The sequence below is a fragment of the Ctenopharyngodon idella genome, chromosome 23, assembly GCF_019924925.1.
Source record: "Ctenopharyngodon idella isolate HZGC_01 chromosome 23, HZGC01, whole genome shotgun sequence".
NCBI classification, from domain to species: Eukaryota; Metazoa; Chordata; class Actinopteri; order Cypriniformes; family Xenocyprididae; genus Ctenopharyngodon; species Ctenopharyngodon idella.
Window position 1 is genome coordinate 20,545,875 of NC_067242.1, and position 14,779 is coordinate 20,560,653.

The window sequence follows — 14,779 nt, forward strand, 5'->3', positions numbered from 1 at the left end:
CCAGTCTAGGGTCAGTGAAAATCCAGCTGCTTCTATTAGGCAAGAAACTGCAGGAAACGTTTTGGGGGAAACCACATGACAAACACTCCAACACAATACTAACTTCAAGAACTTTTAGCGTGTTTTTTGTGTGTGTACATATGTAGATGCCTATTTTATTCTAATTTATAGGCATCTGCCTATAGCAATGATGATGAAATAAGCAAGAAAAAAATAGGCAAAACAGCTTTTATGTATGCATTCTTGTTATTCTTATCTTTAACATTTACAGAATAGTTAGCTCTTTTTAGTGTTTATACTACCATTCAAAAGTATGTTTTTTTTTTTTTTGTTGTTGTTTTTTTTGGAAAAAAATGAATACTTTTATTCCACAAAGATGCATTCAATTGATTCAAAGTTACTGTAAAGACATTTATAATGTTACAAAAGATTTCTATTAAAAAATGCTATTCTTTTGAACTTTTGATTTATCAAAGAATCCTGAAAAAATAAATATATATTAGGTTTCTACAAAATATTAAGCAGCACAACAGTTTTCAACATTAATAATAATAAGAAATGTTTCTTTAGCACCAAATCAGCATATAAGAATGATTTCTGAAGGATCATGTGACACTGAAGACTGGAGTAATGATGCTGAAAATTCAGCTTTGTCACTGCAGGAATAAATTATGAAAATAGAAAACTGTTTTTAATATTAATAATATTTCACAATATTACTGTTTTTACTGTATTTCTGATCAAATAAACGCACCCTTTGTGAGCATACAAAACATCCTTTCAACCACAACCATTTGAAAGGTATTGTATAATTTTATAATCCCTAGCTCCAGTTGATTTGTTCTAAAACCATCTTAAAGATAAAAATATTATTAATTTGCTGTAGTGTAGCCAATGCTTGAAATGGGCCGGTATGCGCCGGTACGCAGTACCTTTAGCGTACTGCCAGTTTTCCTTGCGTACTGGCACTTCCGACATGTTACATGTACGGAAGCCCGCCACGCCCTCCCTTCTTCAGGAACGCCTTTTGAACTGAGCATCGGGAGTACCGGCACTTTTATTTTTCCACTTTAAGAGTGTAGCACACTAGCTGAGTCAAAATTCCATAATATTTCCATATTAGAACGTGTTGGATAATCCTTCCCAAACCATGTCTGTTATAATTTAGAATTGAATTTTGCTTAATTTGCCCAAAGCCTTTATAATATAGAATGGTTTGAGCCCATTTTTAACATACCCAAAGATCAGCTATAAACATCACACTATTTTACTACTATATTTTGTAAAGTATTTTTAGAACGTAATATGAACTTCTCTCATCATGCCATTCATTTAACAGGTTTTGCTCTGTAGATTTTAAAACACAATTAGCCTTGGAAAAATAATCCTCTTCGAAAAATAATCCTCCTCCAAACAATGAAGATTAGGCAAGGCCCTTTTGGTTTTGTTTTTACATAAACGGATTTCCTACAGGTGCCGTTGTAGGCGACACAGACATTATGCAAGGCTTAGCCCGTGTCAAAGAGAGAAGACGAGAACAGCTGCCGAGTTGAGTAACATGCCGAGACCCCTGACAGAGGCGGCCTGCTGTACTAACGTCTCCAGCCCTGGGCCGGAGAAGACTTCAAACGGCCCAGCACCCGGCGGGAGATCTTCTGAAAATGGACGCAGCAGCCTCTCGGCCATGAATCAGGCCTGTCAATAGCTGCCCATCCTCTCAACAGGTGTCCGAATTGTCGCACAATCACTTTCTCCTCGCTTGACATAATGAAAGAGCCATTTTCCAACAAGAGGAAAGCATTCTCACCATGAACGAGTTCTCTGTTGCAAACAAACAAGCACATAATGAAACATACAAGATCCAAGGGCTACAATTAATTGCTCCAGAACAATGTCTCAGTTCTGGTAGGAAGTGAAGATGCCAGGAGAAATGCTCTCAAAGTCTTTCCATTTATGTGATGATAATAATAAAAAAACTAGCCTTTAAGAACTTTTCATGCTTTTTATGCTTCCCGCAGACTGAACTGAAACTATCTGGCTGAAACTTTAAAAGGATAGTTCTCCCAAAAATGAAAACTTGACTTTCAAAAGAAGAAGATATTTTGAAAAATGTTTTTATTGTTCCATACAAAAAGGCCGTAACCATGTCTTGAACACTGGAGTGGTCCATTTTTCCCCTCTTTTTGGGGGGGATTAAATTATTAAAAGGAATTAAATAATTAAAAGATTAAAAGGGATTATGGGAATAACAAAAAAGAAATAAGAATGGTAAAAGTTACTATTTGCGAATTTAAAAAAAAAAAAAAAAAAAATTATATATATATATATATATTTCACTCGTATTTGTATGTCTAATATGCCAAAACGCAAAACGTTTCTTGTCTCGTCACATTCAGTTATGCATAACAACCATATCATATTAATCAAACAGCCTAATAGCATTTTTTAAATTCAAAATGGCGAAATTTCATAAAAATTATGAGTAGTTTGCATCACTGGTTTAGGTACTGTCGGTCACTGAATATTTCAATCAAAACAGTCTTCAAATATTAAATGTTTAGCTACTTACTCACCACATAGGCTACTCTTTCACTTCTAAAACAAAAGCATCGCGTTGGAATTCGCACTCGTCTTCTGTGGACAGTAAGCCCCGCCTTCTTTGATTTGATTGGCCAGCTCACTCATTCTGACAGTGATGAGTGCTGTTAGACCGCTGAGGCAGACCAGACTAAAAATTTTACTTTTAAAACTTTGTCATCCTAACAACAAACAGAGCGGTGCATATTGGAGTACAGCAGAGCAGCATCAAGAATATCAAATATTGGGGGGAGACAATTTGGCCATTTCTAATTATTCGGGGGGGGGGGGACTTGTTCCCCTCAATGTCTATACTGGTTATGGCCCTGCCATACAATACAAATCAATGAGGTCCAATGTTGTTTTGAACCCCACTGACCTTAATTTTTATGGACAAATCATTAACATTGTTTAAAAATATCTTCAGGTTTGAAATGACATGAGGGTGAGTAAATGATGACAGAAATTTCATTTTGTGTGAACTATCTCTTTTATCTTAGCCAGCTCTAGTGCTCTTGCTCTAAATGTAAAGGTGATTTTTAGATTTATAATTTGAAACCTTTTGTCTGAGTATGTTTTTTCTATATTTCTTTGAAATAACTCACTTTGTTTGATATTTTGTTAAATAATTAAAAAGTGCATAGACCAAGAGTAAAAATAGACAGACAGACAGATGGATTTTTTTTTTATCGGATTAAAACAGTGAGCAACTCTAGTTGAGATTCGAGAACTTCTGGCCTCTGACAGTCAGCTCTTAGTCTTCATTTTAAAGCTTCAGAATCTGCCAACTTCAGATCTCCCCTGATGTATGAGGTTGCACTATTCCCAGGACTCAGCTTGAAGGCTGGATGCAAAGGCTCTTGGGAAAAGAGCAGCCAGCTGAGCACAGCGTGCACACGCAGCAGCAGCCAAATTCGCCCTGTCACATTCGATTTCAGGGCCTCCATGTTGTATAAGCAACACCTCATGCAAGGCTCTGTGAGCTCCCCGCTTTGACATGTTTGTTGCCGCTGTGGGCTGACACTTATGTTACTTCAGCTCTGTAGAACATGGACAATTTAAAGGCTTTAACAAGCCAAAAATGGACACGGCATTCCTGGAATCAAACACTCTGGGATCAACATGTTGGACCAGTTCAAGCAACTTTTCAAGTACTATTTTCATAAGCACACTTATGACAACATTAAAATCGATTCACAGAATCAAAACTTACATATACAGCATTCGAAAAAGACATTAACCAAGAGAGACATGCTGCTAAGTATGTATTTTGGCCTTCACTGAGTTCGGAGCTCAAGGCAGATGAGTGAATGCAAACATATGTCGGGCAGATGGCATTGCGTGGCTGGCACAGGGTCGGCGGGGGCGCTCAGCTGTATATCTAAGACGCCCAGACCCTCCAGGAATGCACATGGAGGGCCAAGGATCAGGGCAGGAGGGGCGTCAGGCTATGGGGGCTTGGGGCCTTCTTTGGCAGTGAGAAAGAGCAGGGCCCTAGGCCCTGTGAACTGACAGGCTCTGCAGGAGCCAGGAAAGTGCAGGAGCAACTCTACACGCCTCTCTGCAGGACTCTGTCAATTCTACCAATGAGTAAGTGTCAAAAAGTGACCTGGGACAGCTATGGGGAACCATCACGTGGATTACAGCCACTCAATGTTCAACATCCTAATGCTGTCTGTGATATTTATGACACAAAATATAGTGTGGCTGGTTTAAGAAGCTAAATCAAGAAGACAAATAAATTTAGATGGGTTAATAAAGCATTACACACTGACAGACTCTTCTCTTGTTCAGTTAGTCTTCATTCAGCTTGAATGACAGTATACTGTAATCTCCAGGAAAGAGTTATCAATAAATCCCATCACATTCCCACTGGCTACCTAGTTAGTGAGATAAGTCGATATGAACAACCCCCAGCACACGTGCCTCAGCCCACATGCATCACAAACCCCATCAGTATACATGTGAGATTGATTCCTCAACCTTGATCACGCATGTCCACCTACTCTGAGTTGTTAATCTTACAGTCTTAATTGACAGCGCTGTACTCTCCCCGAAACATTTTTAAGGTAAACCAGGGCTAGTTGTCACATCTCAGTAGATATAAGAGTTGTTTTCTCTAGCAGTGGTTTAACATGATGGTTAGAAATATCTAATTTAAAACACTCTAAAATTACATTTGTTGTGAATTGTACTCCAAACAAAAATGCAATATAATTAATAAAAAACATAAAGTTAATAATAATATATAATCACATCATCATTATATAGCATGCATTATTACTATTATTATTTAGTAGTAATAGTATAAATATTAATTTTCTACAATTTACAAATATATATAAAAATACAAAATATACATATAATTAATTATATTTAATTTATGTAATATAATAAATCTATATAATTAATTATATTTAAATTATGTATAATTTAAATTATAACTGTATACATTTATTATTATTATTATATAATGTAATTAGTGCTGTCAAATTGAGTAATTGCGATTAATCGCATCTAACATAAAAGTTTGTAAATATACACTACCGCTCAAAAGTTTGGGGTCGGTAAGTTTTTTAATGTTTTTAAAATGTTTCGTCTGCTCACCAAAGATTTTAGATTTCAGAATTTATTTAATTAAAAATACAGTAAAAACAGTAATATTGTGAAATATTATTACAATTTAAAATAACTGTTTTCTATTTGAAAATATAAATTACTTTCTGTTTGAAAGTAATTTATTCCTGTGATGGCCAAGCTGAATTTTCAGCATCATTACTCGTCTTCAGTGTCACATGATCCTTCAGAAATCATTCTAATATGTCGATTTGCTGCTCAAGAAACATTTATGATTATTATCAATGTTGAAAACAGCTGTGTACTTTCTTTTTTTTTCAGGATTCGTTGATAAACAAAGTTCAAAAGAACAGCATTTATCTGAAATACAAAGCTTTTGTAACTTATACACTACCGTTCAAAAGTTTGGGGTCAGTAAGAATTTTTTTATTTTTTGAAAAGAAAATAAAGAAATTAATACGTTTATTCAGCGAGGATGCATTAAATCGAAGTGACAGTAAAGACATTTATAATGTTACAAAAGATTATATTTCAAATAAATGCTGTTCTTTTGAACTTTCTATTCATCAAAGATATTACACAAATATTTTGTACAATTGTACACAATAAATGTTTCTTGAGCAGCAAATCAGCTTATTAGAATGATTTCTGAAGGATCATGTGACACTGAACACTGGAGTAATGATGATGAAAATTCAGCTTTACCAACACAAGAATAAATTTAAAATATTTTCAAACAGAAAACAGTTAATTTAAATTGTAATAATATTTCACAATATTACTGTTTTTACTGTATTTTTAATTAAATAAATGCAGCCCCGGTTATACTTTCTATGTGTGCGAGTGCACGAGGGTCTGTGTGACGTAAAAATCGTCATCGGAGGCTCTTTGCGGACATCCGTTAACATCCTGTTTTTTGTGAACGAGCGGACAAATACACGCGGTCACTACGCTACAAAAGTACCAACTGTGCATGTGATGGAAAAACGACATGGACGTTGAATTTGACGAGAGGCTGTGTGAAGAAGTACGTCGCTACCCGCACCTCTACAATCCGTCGTTAAAACAATATTAAGACAGTCAGATGTGCAATAATCCATTTGTTTACTGTTCAAGCCAATCTACTGCGCATGTGTGGAACACGACCCCAGCATACATAAATATAGCATACAATATGTTTTAAAATTAATTGCATGCCATTTATCAACACAAGCCATCCAGCATTTATTAATATGATATTCTAATATCGATCTAGCTTACTGCAATGTGCAACAAGTGTCTCATAGCAGCCACAGAGTGAACACTCAGAGTAACGTTATAACATAATTTTCAACACACTCAAATGTATTTAATATGATAAAACAGCACAGAGTTACCCCACATATGCCTGACCGGAAGAAGCGGAAGCGGCGAATGTGGCATAATAAAAGTTCCACTGCTCTCAAGGCATGCGTCGCGCCCATCTCTTATTAGCAATCGCTCCAGCGGCCTCATTCAGCTCCAACATAACGTGGCCTTGCTCTGCTTCATACTACAGTAATCCCATCCTGATTCTTTTCCACCGCCTGTGAGGTGAAGACGACGACTCCCAGGATTCCTTGCTCAATCTCGGGGTCATCAAGCTATGCTTTTGATTTGAATAGGCGACCTCTAGTGGCAAAAATTTACATAGTGTGCCTTTAATTTAAGTGAACTTAAAACAATCTTCACATAGGCTAAACCCATTATAATAATTGTCATATTTACCTGTGGTCGTATACAGAATATACAGCTTGAATAAAATTATCAAACACTTTACAGTCTTCACTGCATAAATTATAAATTAAATATAGATTAATCCTTATTAAAACTACAATTTTCTCTGTTACCTTTGTTCTTTGATTAACATTAATGACAGACATCAAAGCAACTGGTTTATTAGGCTGCTGTGACTTTAAGACCTGCCACTGCAAAACATGATGCGGATCTGATGCACATCTCATTTTCTTATAACTCTTTAAGTTCATTTAAGACGATATTTAACTTATTTAAGACTGCTCTTATGAGGATACTCGACAAAATGGGCATTTTGGCATAATTCTGTGTTATTGTTTGTTCAAGTGCGATAGAGAACTCAAAACTGGCACGCATCTCTCTGTGCACACAAGTCGTGTGTGTCACACAGACATGACATTCACAGACAGCGCATTCTTGTTTGTCTTGTGGCGCTTGAATGGTTTAAAAGCGTTTGTGTGAATAAGAGCGTGATCATATAATGTAACTCTAGCCAAATTATGACAGAAAAAACAGATGCTGCGTTAATTACGTTAAACATTTTTAACGCGATTAAACTGAAAAAAATTAATTGCATGCATTAACATCAAGTGTGACAACACCTCCCGCTATTGGGGCATGTTGTCACAAAAAGTCACCATGTGTTCCCCATATAGAAATCTTTCAAAAATAAATTCACCCTGAGAAACATTCAATGCAGTAAAAAGTGCTCCATCTAGTCCCACTCTACCACAAACTACACACTGACATTGAAATAGCCCTGCTCTAATTCTTGCTGAAACGGATTATCGTTAAAAGCAGTGACTGCAAACTGTGGGGCAGTGGAGCAACTTGGGCCAAAAAGTGTCACAATCCAGAACCACCCTTGGTTCATTGTTCTGACTCCTTTTGTGGCTGGACGCCACTGTACTAAGGAATCTGGAAAAGAAAGGCTCCCTAACAGTCGGTCATGCACCAGTGCTTTTGGCAACAACAAGTCCATGGCCTATATTGCCTTCATTTTGCTCTGGCGGCTGTGTCCCCACAACAGAAATCCCTATTACTGGTTATAGAACAGGCTTTATTAGAGAGTGGAGCTTTGAAGGGCAGAACAAAAGAGTGTCCTATGTTTAGATTAGATAATGTAAGCAACCGCTTTTCTGCATGGATGACACTACACAATAAGCCACCTCATGAATACTAGCCAGTCTAGATCCTAGGGCTCTTTTTGTTTCATAATTACTGCAAGAAAAATGAAATAAGAAAACCTAATCAAATGCAGTCTGGTCTGTCACTAAATCACGCTTATCATTAACAATGGGAATAATGGCTGTGCATGTTCTGATTGCCTGAATGTTGGCGGTGATAAAATCTTGAAGAGTGAAATTGCGCTGGTAACTAACTGGCTGCGTATACTGTAGTAGGATATATCCAAGGAAACTCTACAAACAAACAATGCAATAAAATATCTGTGCACAACATGTTCTCCCCAATGAATCTTCGTAATGAACACCTCTTATTGACAGCAAACTCTGTGATGCTTTCAGACCTGTCAGCACAAATCTGACAATCGGTTTGCCATTTTCCCAATATTAGTTTTGTATTCCAGCGCAATCAAAGAATCTGCATGGAATACGGTCAACTGGCTAGAAAAACTGTGGGAAAAAGGTGATGAAATACCAGCTTGCTGAATAAATCATTTCTTTAAAATCATCTGTATCTGAAACTCATTTAACATTAATTTAAGTCACACGGACAATGTCTGAATTTCACTGAATTAGATGTAAAATATCAGTGGCATCTGCAAACAAATGATGCTGGTGGAGCTTTTGTTTTTAGAACTTGTCTTAGCAATTTATTTTTTAATGAATTTTCTCCAAATGACATTAAGGTGATTACTGGAAGCCTTTTTAGTGGCCTGCCTGTTTATTTATATATATATATATATATATATATATATAAAATAAATGTACCTTTGTTTGATATTTTGTTAAATAATTAAAAAATGCATACTTCTAAGACAGACAGATGGATGATAAATAGAATGACAGACAGACAGATAGACAGACAGACAGACAGACAGACAGACAGACAGACAGATAAATAACTAGATAGACAGAAAGACAGAACAAACGATAGATAGAACAAGATAACGAATGATAGATAGAACAACAGATAGAACGAACAATAGAATGATATATAGAATGATATAAATGACAGATTGATAGATATACAGAAACAATAATAAAATGAACGACAGAGTAAGTGACAGATAGATAAAACAAAGGATAGAATAGAACGAAAGATAGAATAGAATGAAAGATAGAACAAAACGAAAGATAGAACAAAACGAAAGATAGAACGACAGATTAGCAGAACGACAGAATAAATGATAGAACAAGAATGAATGATGGAACGAGCAATAGAAAGAACATTAGAACGATAGAAAAAAGAACTATAGAATGATAGATTGAACAAGAGAAAGAACAACAGAACAAACAATAAAATGAGCGACAGAATGATAGATAGATAGAACGATAGATAGATAGAAAGAACAGAGCTAAAAAATAGAACAAGATAGAACGATAGAATACCAGAACGACACAATAAATGAAAGAACAACAACAAAATGATAGAACGAATGATAGAATGAACAATAGAATGATACCAAAAAGGACGATAGAATGATAGATTGAACGACAAACAGAACAACAGAACAAACAATAAAAGAGCGACAGAACGATAGACAGAATGATAGAGCGGCAGACCAATAGAATGATAGATAAACAATAGAATGAAAGATAGACCTATACATTACTAGAACGACAGAATAAATGATAGAACAAGAATGAATGATAGAATGAGCGATAGAACGAACAATAGAATGATAGAAAAAATAGAACGATAGAATGATAGATTGGAAGACAGACAAAAACAACAGAACAAACAATAAAACTAGCGACTTTAGAACGTTAGACAGAATGATAGATAGAGAGATAGACAGAATAGAATGAAAGATAGACCTATAGATTACCAGAATGACAGAATAAATGATAGAACAAGAACGAATGATAGAACGAGCGATAGAACAAACAACAGAATGACAGAAAAATAGAACGATAGAATGATAGATTGAACTACAGATTGAACAAAAGACAGACAGAACGACAGAACAAATGATAGAACAAGAGAACGAATGATAGAACGAAAAATAGAATGATAGATTGAACTACAGATTGAACAAAAGATAGACAGAATGACAGAACAAATGATAGATAGAACAAGAGAAAGAATGATAGAACGAGCGATGGAACGACCAATAGAACAATAGATAGAATGATAGATTGAATGATAGATAGAGAGAATGACAGAACAAACAACAAAAAGAGCGACAGAACTATAGACAGAACAATAGAACGATCGACAGATCGATAGATGGATAAATGGATGGATTCTATTACCTGGTCATGGCTCGCTGGAATGGAGCTCCCAATGCCGTGGAAAGTCATCTGCACAGGTGAGAGGGTCAGGTAGGTCATGAACTCTTTGTCAGTTTGCCGATCCGAGTATTGCACCTGCATGAGACAAGAGGAAGGAAGGGAGTATTAAATATTACATGATGCAATTTACAGCATGTACTGCACTGCGGTTCTGACCTTGGAAAACTTTTTGTGGGAAAAGTATGAACTGGATCCTCAGTCTTGGCTGGTAGTTTGTGCTCAGTTTTACTAAATAACCGCAGTGGTTTTAGATTTTAATCTTCATCCTTGTGAATGGTTCACAATCTATGCTTTCTCAAGTGCACTGATGGCAAGCGATATAGTGATTTAGAGCCGAGCTCTGGCCCCATTTGGGGTTTCTGAGAACACCTCTGCATGTCAAACTCCACTCAGCAACACCCAAAGGATTGTGTGTGTGTGTGTGTGTAAGGATTTTGGACACTATACTGGGCTACTTTGATCATGTTATGCCTGACCTATATACATATCCAGGGCATTTTAAAGACTTTTTTACTTGCAAAACACACTGAATTAAAAAAGAAATAGCTTTTTCATTTTATTACTTTTAGAATGGAATACATAATGCCTCAAATTTTGTTTTTGGGTGAGCTATTTCTTAAAAGCACTCTTATATGTGCTGAGAAATTCAGTGGGTATGGATCTATATGTCTGATTGTACAGATTTGGGAAAAGTGTCAGTCGCTCTATGGGAAAACTGCACATGGCTGTCTAGACGACTGGATACAATGTGTGACTGACTGCTTCCGGAGAGCTCCTTAGAACGAGAAATTGGAAATTGGTCTTGGAATAATGTTTATACACTTGTAGAAAAAAAAAAAAAAAAACAGGGCCTGGACTCTACCAGAAAGAAGCTCCTCTGATGCACAGATACAGACACAAACAAACAGAGTTTACAGCTGCAAAGCACAAAATATAATCAGGCTAGTGGATTTTTAACAGAAAACAGAGAAAATAGAAGTAGGGGAGAGTTGCTGTCATGTAGCCATAAATTTAAAAAGCGCCCATTTTATAATACTGAATAACAGGTCAATGCATAAAACTGAATCCTAAAGAGAAGAAAAACAGATCAATGACTACAATTGCAGACTGAAGGAATCTCCATGCATGTGTGTTTATGTTCAGTCTTCAAGTGGTTTGATGGGCCAGATCCACGGGGCATTCCGCTGTGAAGTGTGTTTTAAAGACAATGTTAACAACACGGTTTGCAAGAAGCACAATGCGTGATTGCCGTTCACAGCAGAGTTCGCAGGAACTCTGACATATACAAACATCTTGTGTCTGGTGAAGAGAAGAACCAATTGGCTCCACTGAGTTGGTGAATATTTCTGTTGTGTTCTACATCAACATCTTACTAGGGCTGTCATTTTAAAACAATTTAAGTAAAGTAATTTAAAAAAAAAAAAAAGAAAGAAAGGAAAAATTTAATTCATTTTTCAAATAATGTTGATTAATTAATCACATGCTTGGTAACATTGTACTAAAATTTTGAATCAATTAAAACACACACACACACACACACATATACATATATATATATATATATATATATATATATATACATACACACACATATATATACATATATATACATATATATATATATATATATATATATATATATATATATATATATATATATATATATATATATATATACATATACACACACACACACACATATATATACAGGTGCTGGTCATATAATTAGAATATCATCAAAAAGTTAATTTTTTTATTATAAATTATTTTTAAAAATGAAACTTTCATATATTCTAGATTCCCTACATGTAAAGTAAAACATTTCAAAAGTTTTTTTTTTCAATTTTGATGATTAGAGCGTACAGCTCATGAAAGTCCAAAATCCAGTATTTCGCAATTTTAGAATATTTCCTAAGATCAATCAAAAAATGGATTTGCAAAACAGAAAAGTTCAAGTTCTTTAAAGTATGTTCATTTGTGCACTCAATACTTGATCGGCAGGACATATTACAGCAAATGACTTGCTCCTAGCACAAATTACAGCATCAGTGAAATGTGGCATGGAAGTGATCAGCCTGTGGCACTGCTGAGGCACTATTGAGCCTTCAGATCATCTGTATATTGTTGGATCGACTGTTTCTCATCTTTCTCTTGAAAATATCCCATAGATTCAGGTCAGGCATATTGGCTGGCCAATAAAGCACAGTAATATCATGCTCAGCAAACCACTTGGAAGTGGTTTTTGCACTGTGGGCAGGTGCTAAAGTCCTGCTGGAAAAGGAAATCAGCATCTCCATAAAGCTTGTCAGCAGATGGAAGCATAAAGTGCTCCAAAATCTCCTGGAAGATGGCTGCATTGACTTTGCACTTGATAAAACACAATGGACCAACACCAGCAGACGTCACGGCCCCCCCAAATCATTATTGACTTCAGAAACTTCACACTAAACTTCAAGCAGCTTGGATTCTGTGCCTCTCCAGTCTTCCTTCAGACTCTGGGACCATGATTTCAACATGAAATGCAACATTTACTTTTATCTGAAAAGAGGACTTTCGACCACTGTTCACTGTCCAGTTCTTTTTCTCTTTAGCCCAGGTAAGATGCTTCTGACATTGTCTCTGGTTCAGAAGTGGCTTGGTAGTCCTTTTCCTGAAGATGTCTGAGTGTGGTGACTCTTGATGCGCTGACTCCGGCTTCATTCTACTCATTGTGAAGCTCTCCCAAGTGTTTGAATTGGCTTTACTTGACAGTATTCTCAAGCTTGTGGTCATCCCTGTTGCTTGTGCACCTTTGCCTACCCAATTTCTTCCTTCCAGTCAACTTTGCATTTAATATGCTTTGATATACACTCTGTAAACAGCCACCCCATTCAGTAATGACCTTCTGTAACTTACTCTCTTTGTGGAGGGTGTCAATGATTGTCTCCTGGACCATTGCCAAGTCAGCAGTCTTCCCCATTAGTGTGGTTTCAAAGAACAAAAGATACCCGGAATTTATACTGTAGGGATGGTCATTTAATGAAACTCAAATGTAAATATTCTAATATTTTGAGATACTAGATTTTGGACTTTCATGAGCTGTACGCTCTAATCAACAAATTAAAAAAAAAAAAACTTTTGAAATGTTTTACTTTACATGTAGGGAATCTAGAATATATGAAAGTTTCATTTTTTAAAATAATTTACAATAAAAAAATGAACTTTTTCACGATATTCTAATTATATGACCAGCACCTGTATATATATATATATATATATATATATATATATATACACACATACATATACATATATATATATATATATATATATATATATATACACACATACATATACATATATATATATATATATATATATATATATATATATATATACATATATACACACATATACATATATATACACACATATATATACATATATATATATACACACACACACACACATTATATATATATATATATATATATATATATTAAAAAAATCCTAAATATAACCATATTAATATAATACAATATAGTAACTATGGACGTAAATATGGTTTCCACCACAAAAAAAAAAAAGTAATTGTGACTTTCTCTCACAATTCTGACTTCTTTTTTTTTAGAATTGCGAGATATAAACTAACAACTGTGCGTTATAAACTCACAATTGTGAATTATGACTTCTTTTCTCAGAAATGTGAGATATAAACTTGTAATGGTGAGTTATAAAGTCCAATTCTGAGGAAAAAAGCCTGACTTTTTTTCTCAGAATTGCGAGTTTACATCTCACAATTGACTTCATAACTCACAATTCTGACTTTATAACTCGCAATTACGTGTTATAAAATCAGAATTGCAAGATAAAAACACAATTCTAAGAAAAAAAATATAAATATAACTCGCAATTCTGACTTTATAAGTAGGGCTGTCGATTTAACGTGTTAATTAGATTAATTAATTACGGTGAAAAATAACACGTTAAAATTATTAACGCATTTAACGCACTTGCCCCGCCTCAGACTTACGTAGGTCATCTGACGTTTCATACAGTTGATTGATGACGAATATGAAGTAGGGCAACAACTCACTGCGTGATGAAGACTATAGTTAGAATGTCCGTAAAATATATGAGATATAAATATATAAATATAATATAAGATATGGAGCAAAAAATGCCCCAGTTTGAGTTTTTGTCTCATACATAATATGATATATCACACGAGCAATAAGTGCGATATCATTCGAGTGCTGTTTTTCTGTCCAGAATAGCATGAGTGCAAATGTGATACTGATTTTATACAACAGTTCAATAAATAAGTTAAAATTGTGTTATTTTAGACACATTATTGTCTCTTTTTCTCAATTTTGCCAAAGGTAATATACAGA

At 35.1% G+C, this 14,779-nt stretch overlaps 1 protein-coding gene across 2 annotated transcripts in view; it reads right to left on the minus strand.

Annotated features, from left to right (window-relative positions):
- Positions 1-14,779, minus strand: part of stau2 (staufen double-stranded RNA binding protein 2) — a 149,538-nt gene that overhangs the window by 40,203 nt on the left and 94,556 nt on the right. For both annotated transcript variants that reach the window (XM_051882788.1, XM_051882789.1), the window contains exon 13: positions 10,368-10,481. In XM_051882788.1, coding sequence (XP_051738748.1) covers positions 10,368-10,481 — 114 coding nt within the window. The remainder of the gene's footprint in view (positions 1-10,367; positions 10,482-14,779) is intronic.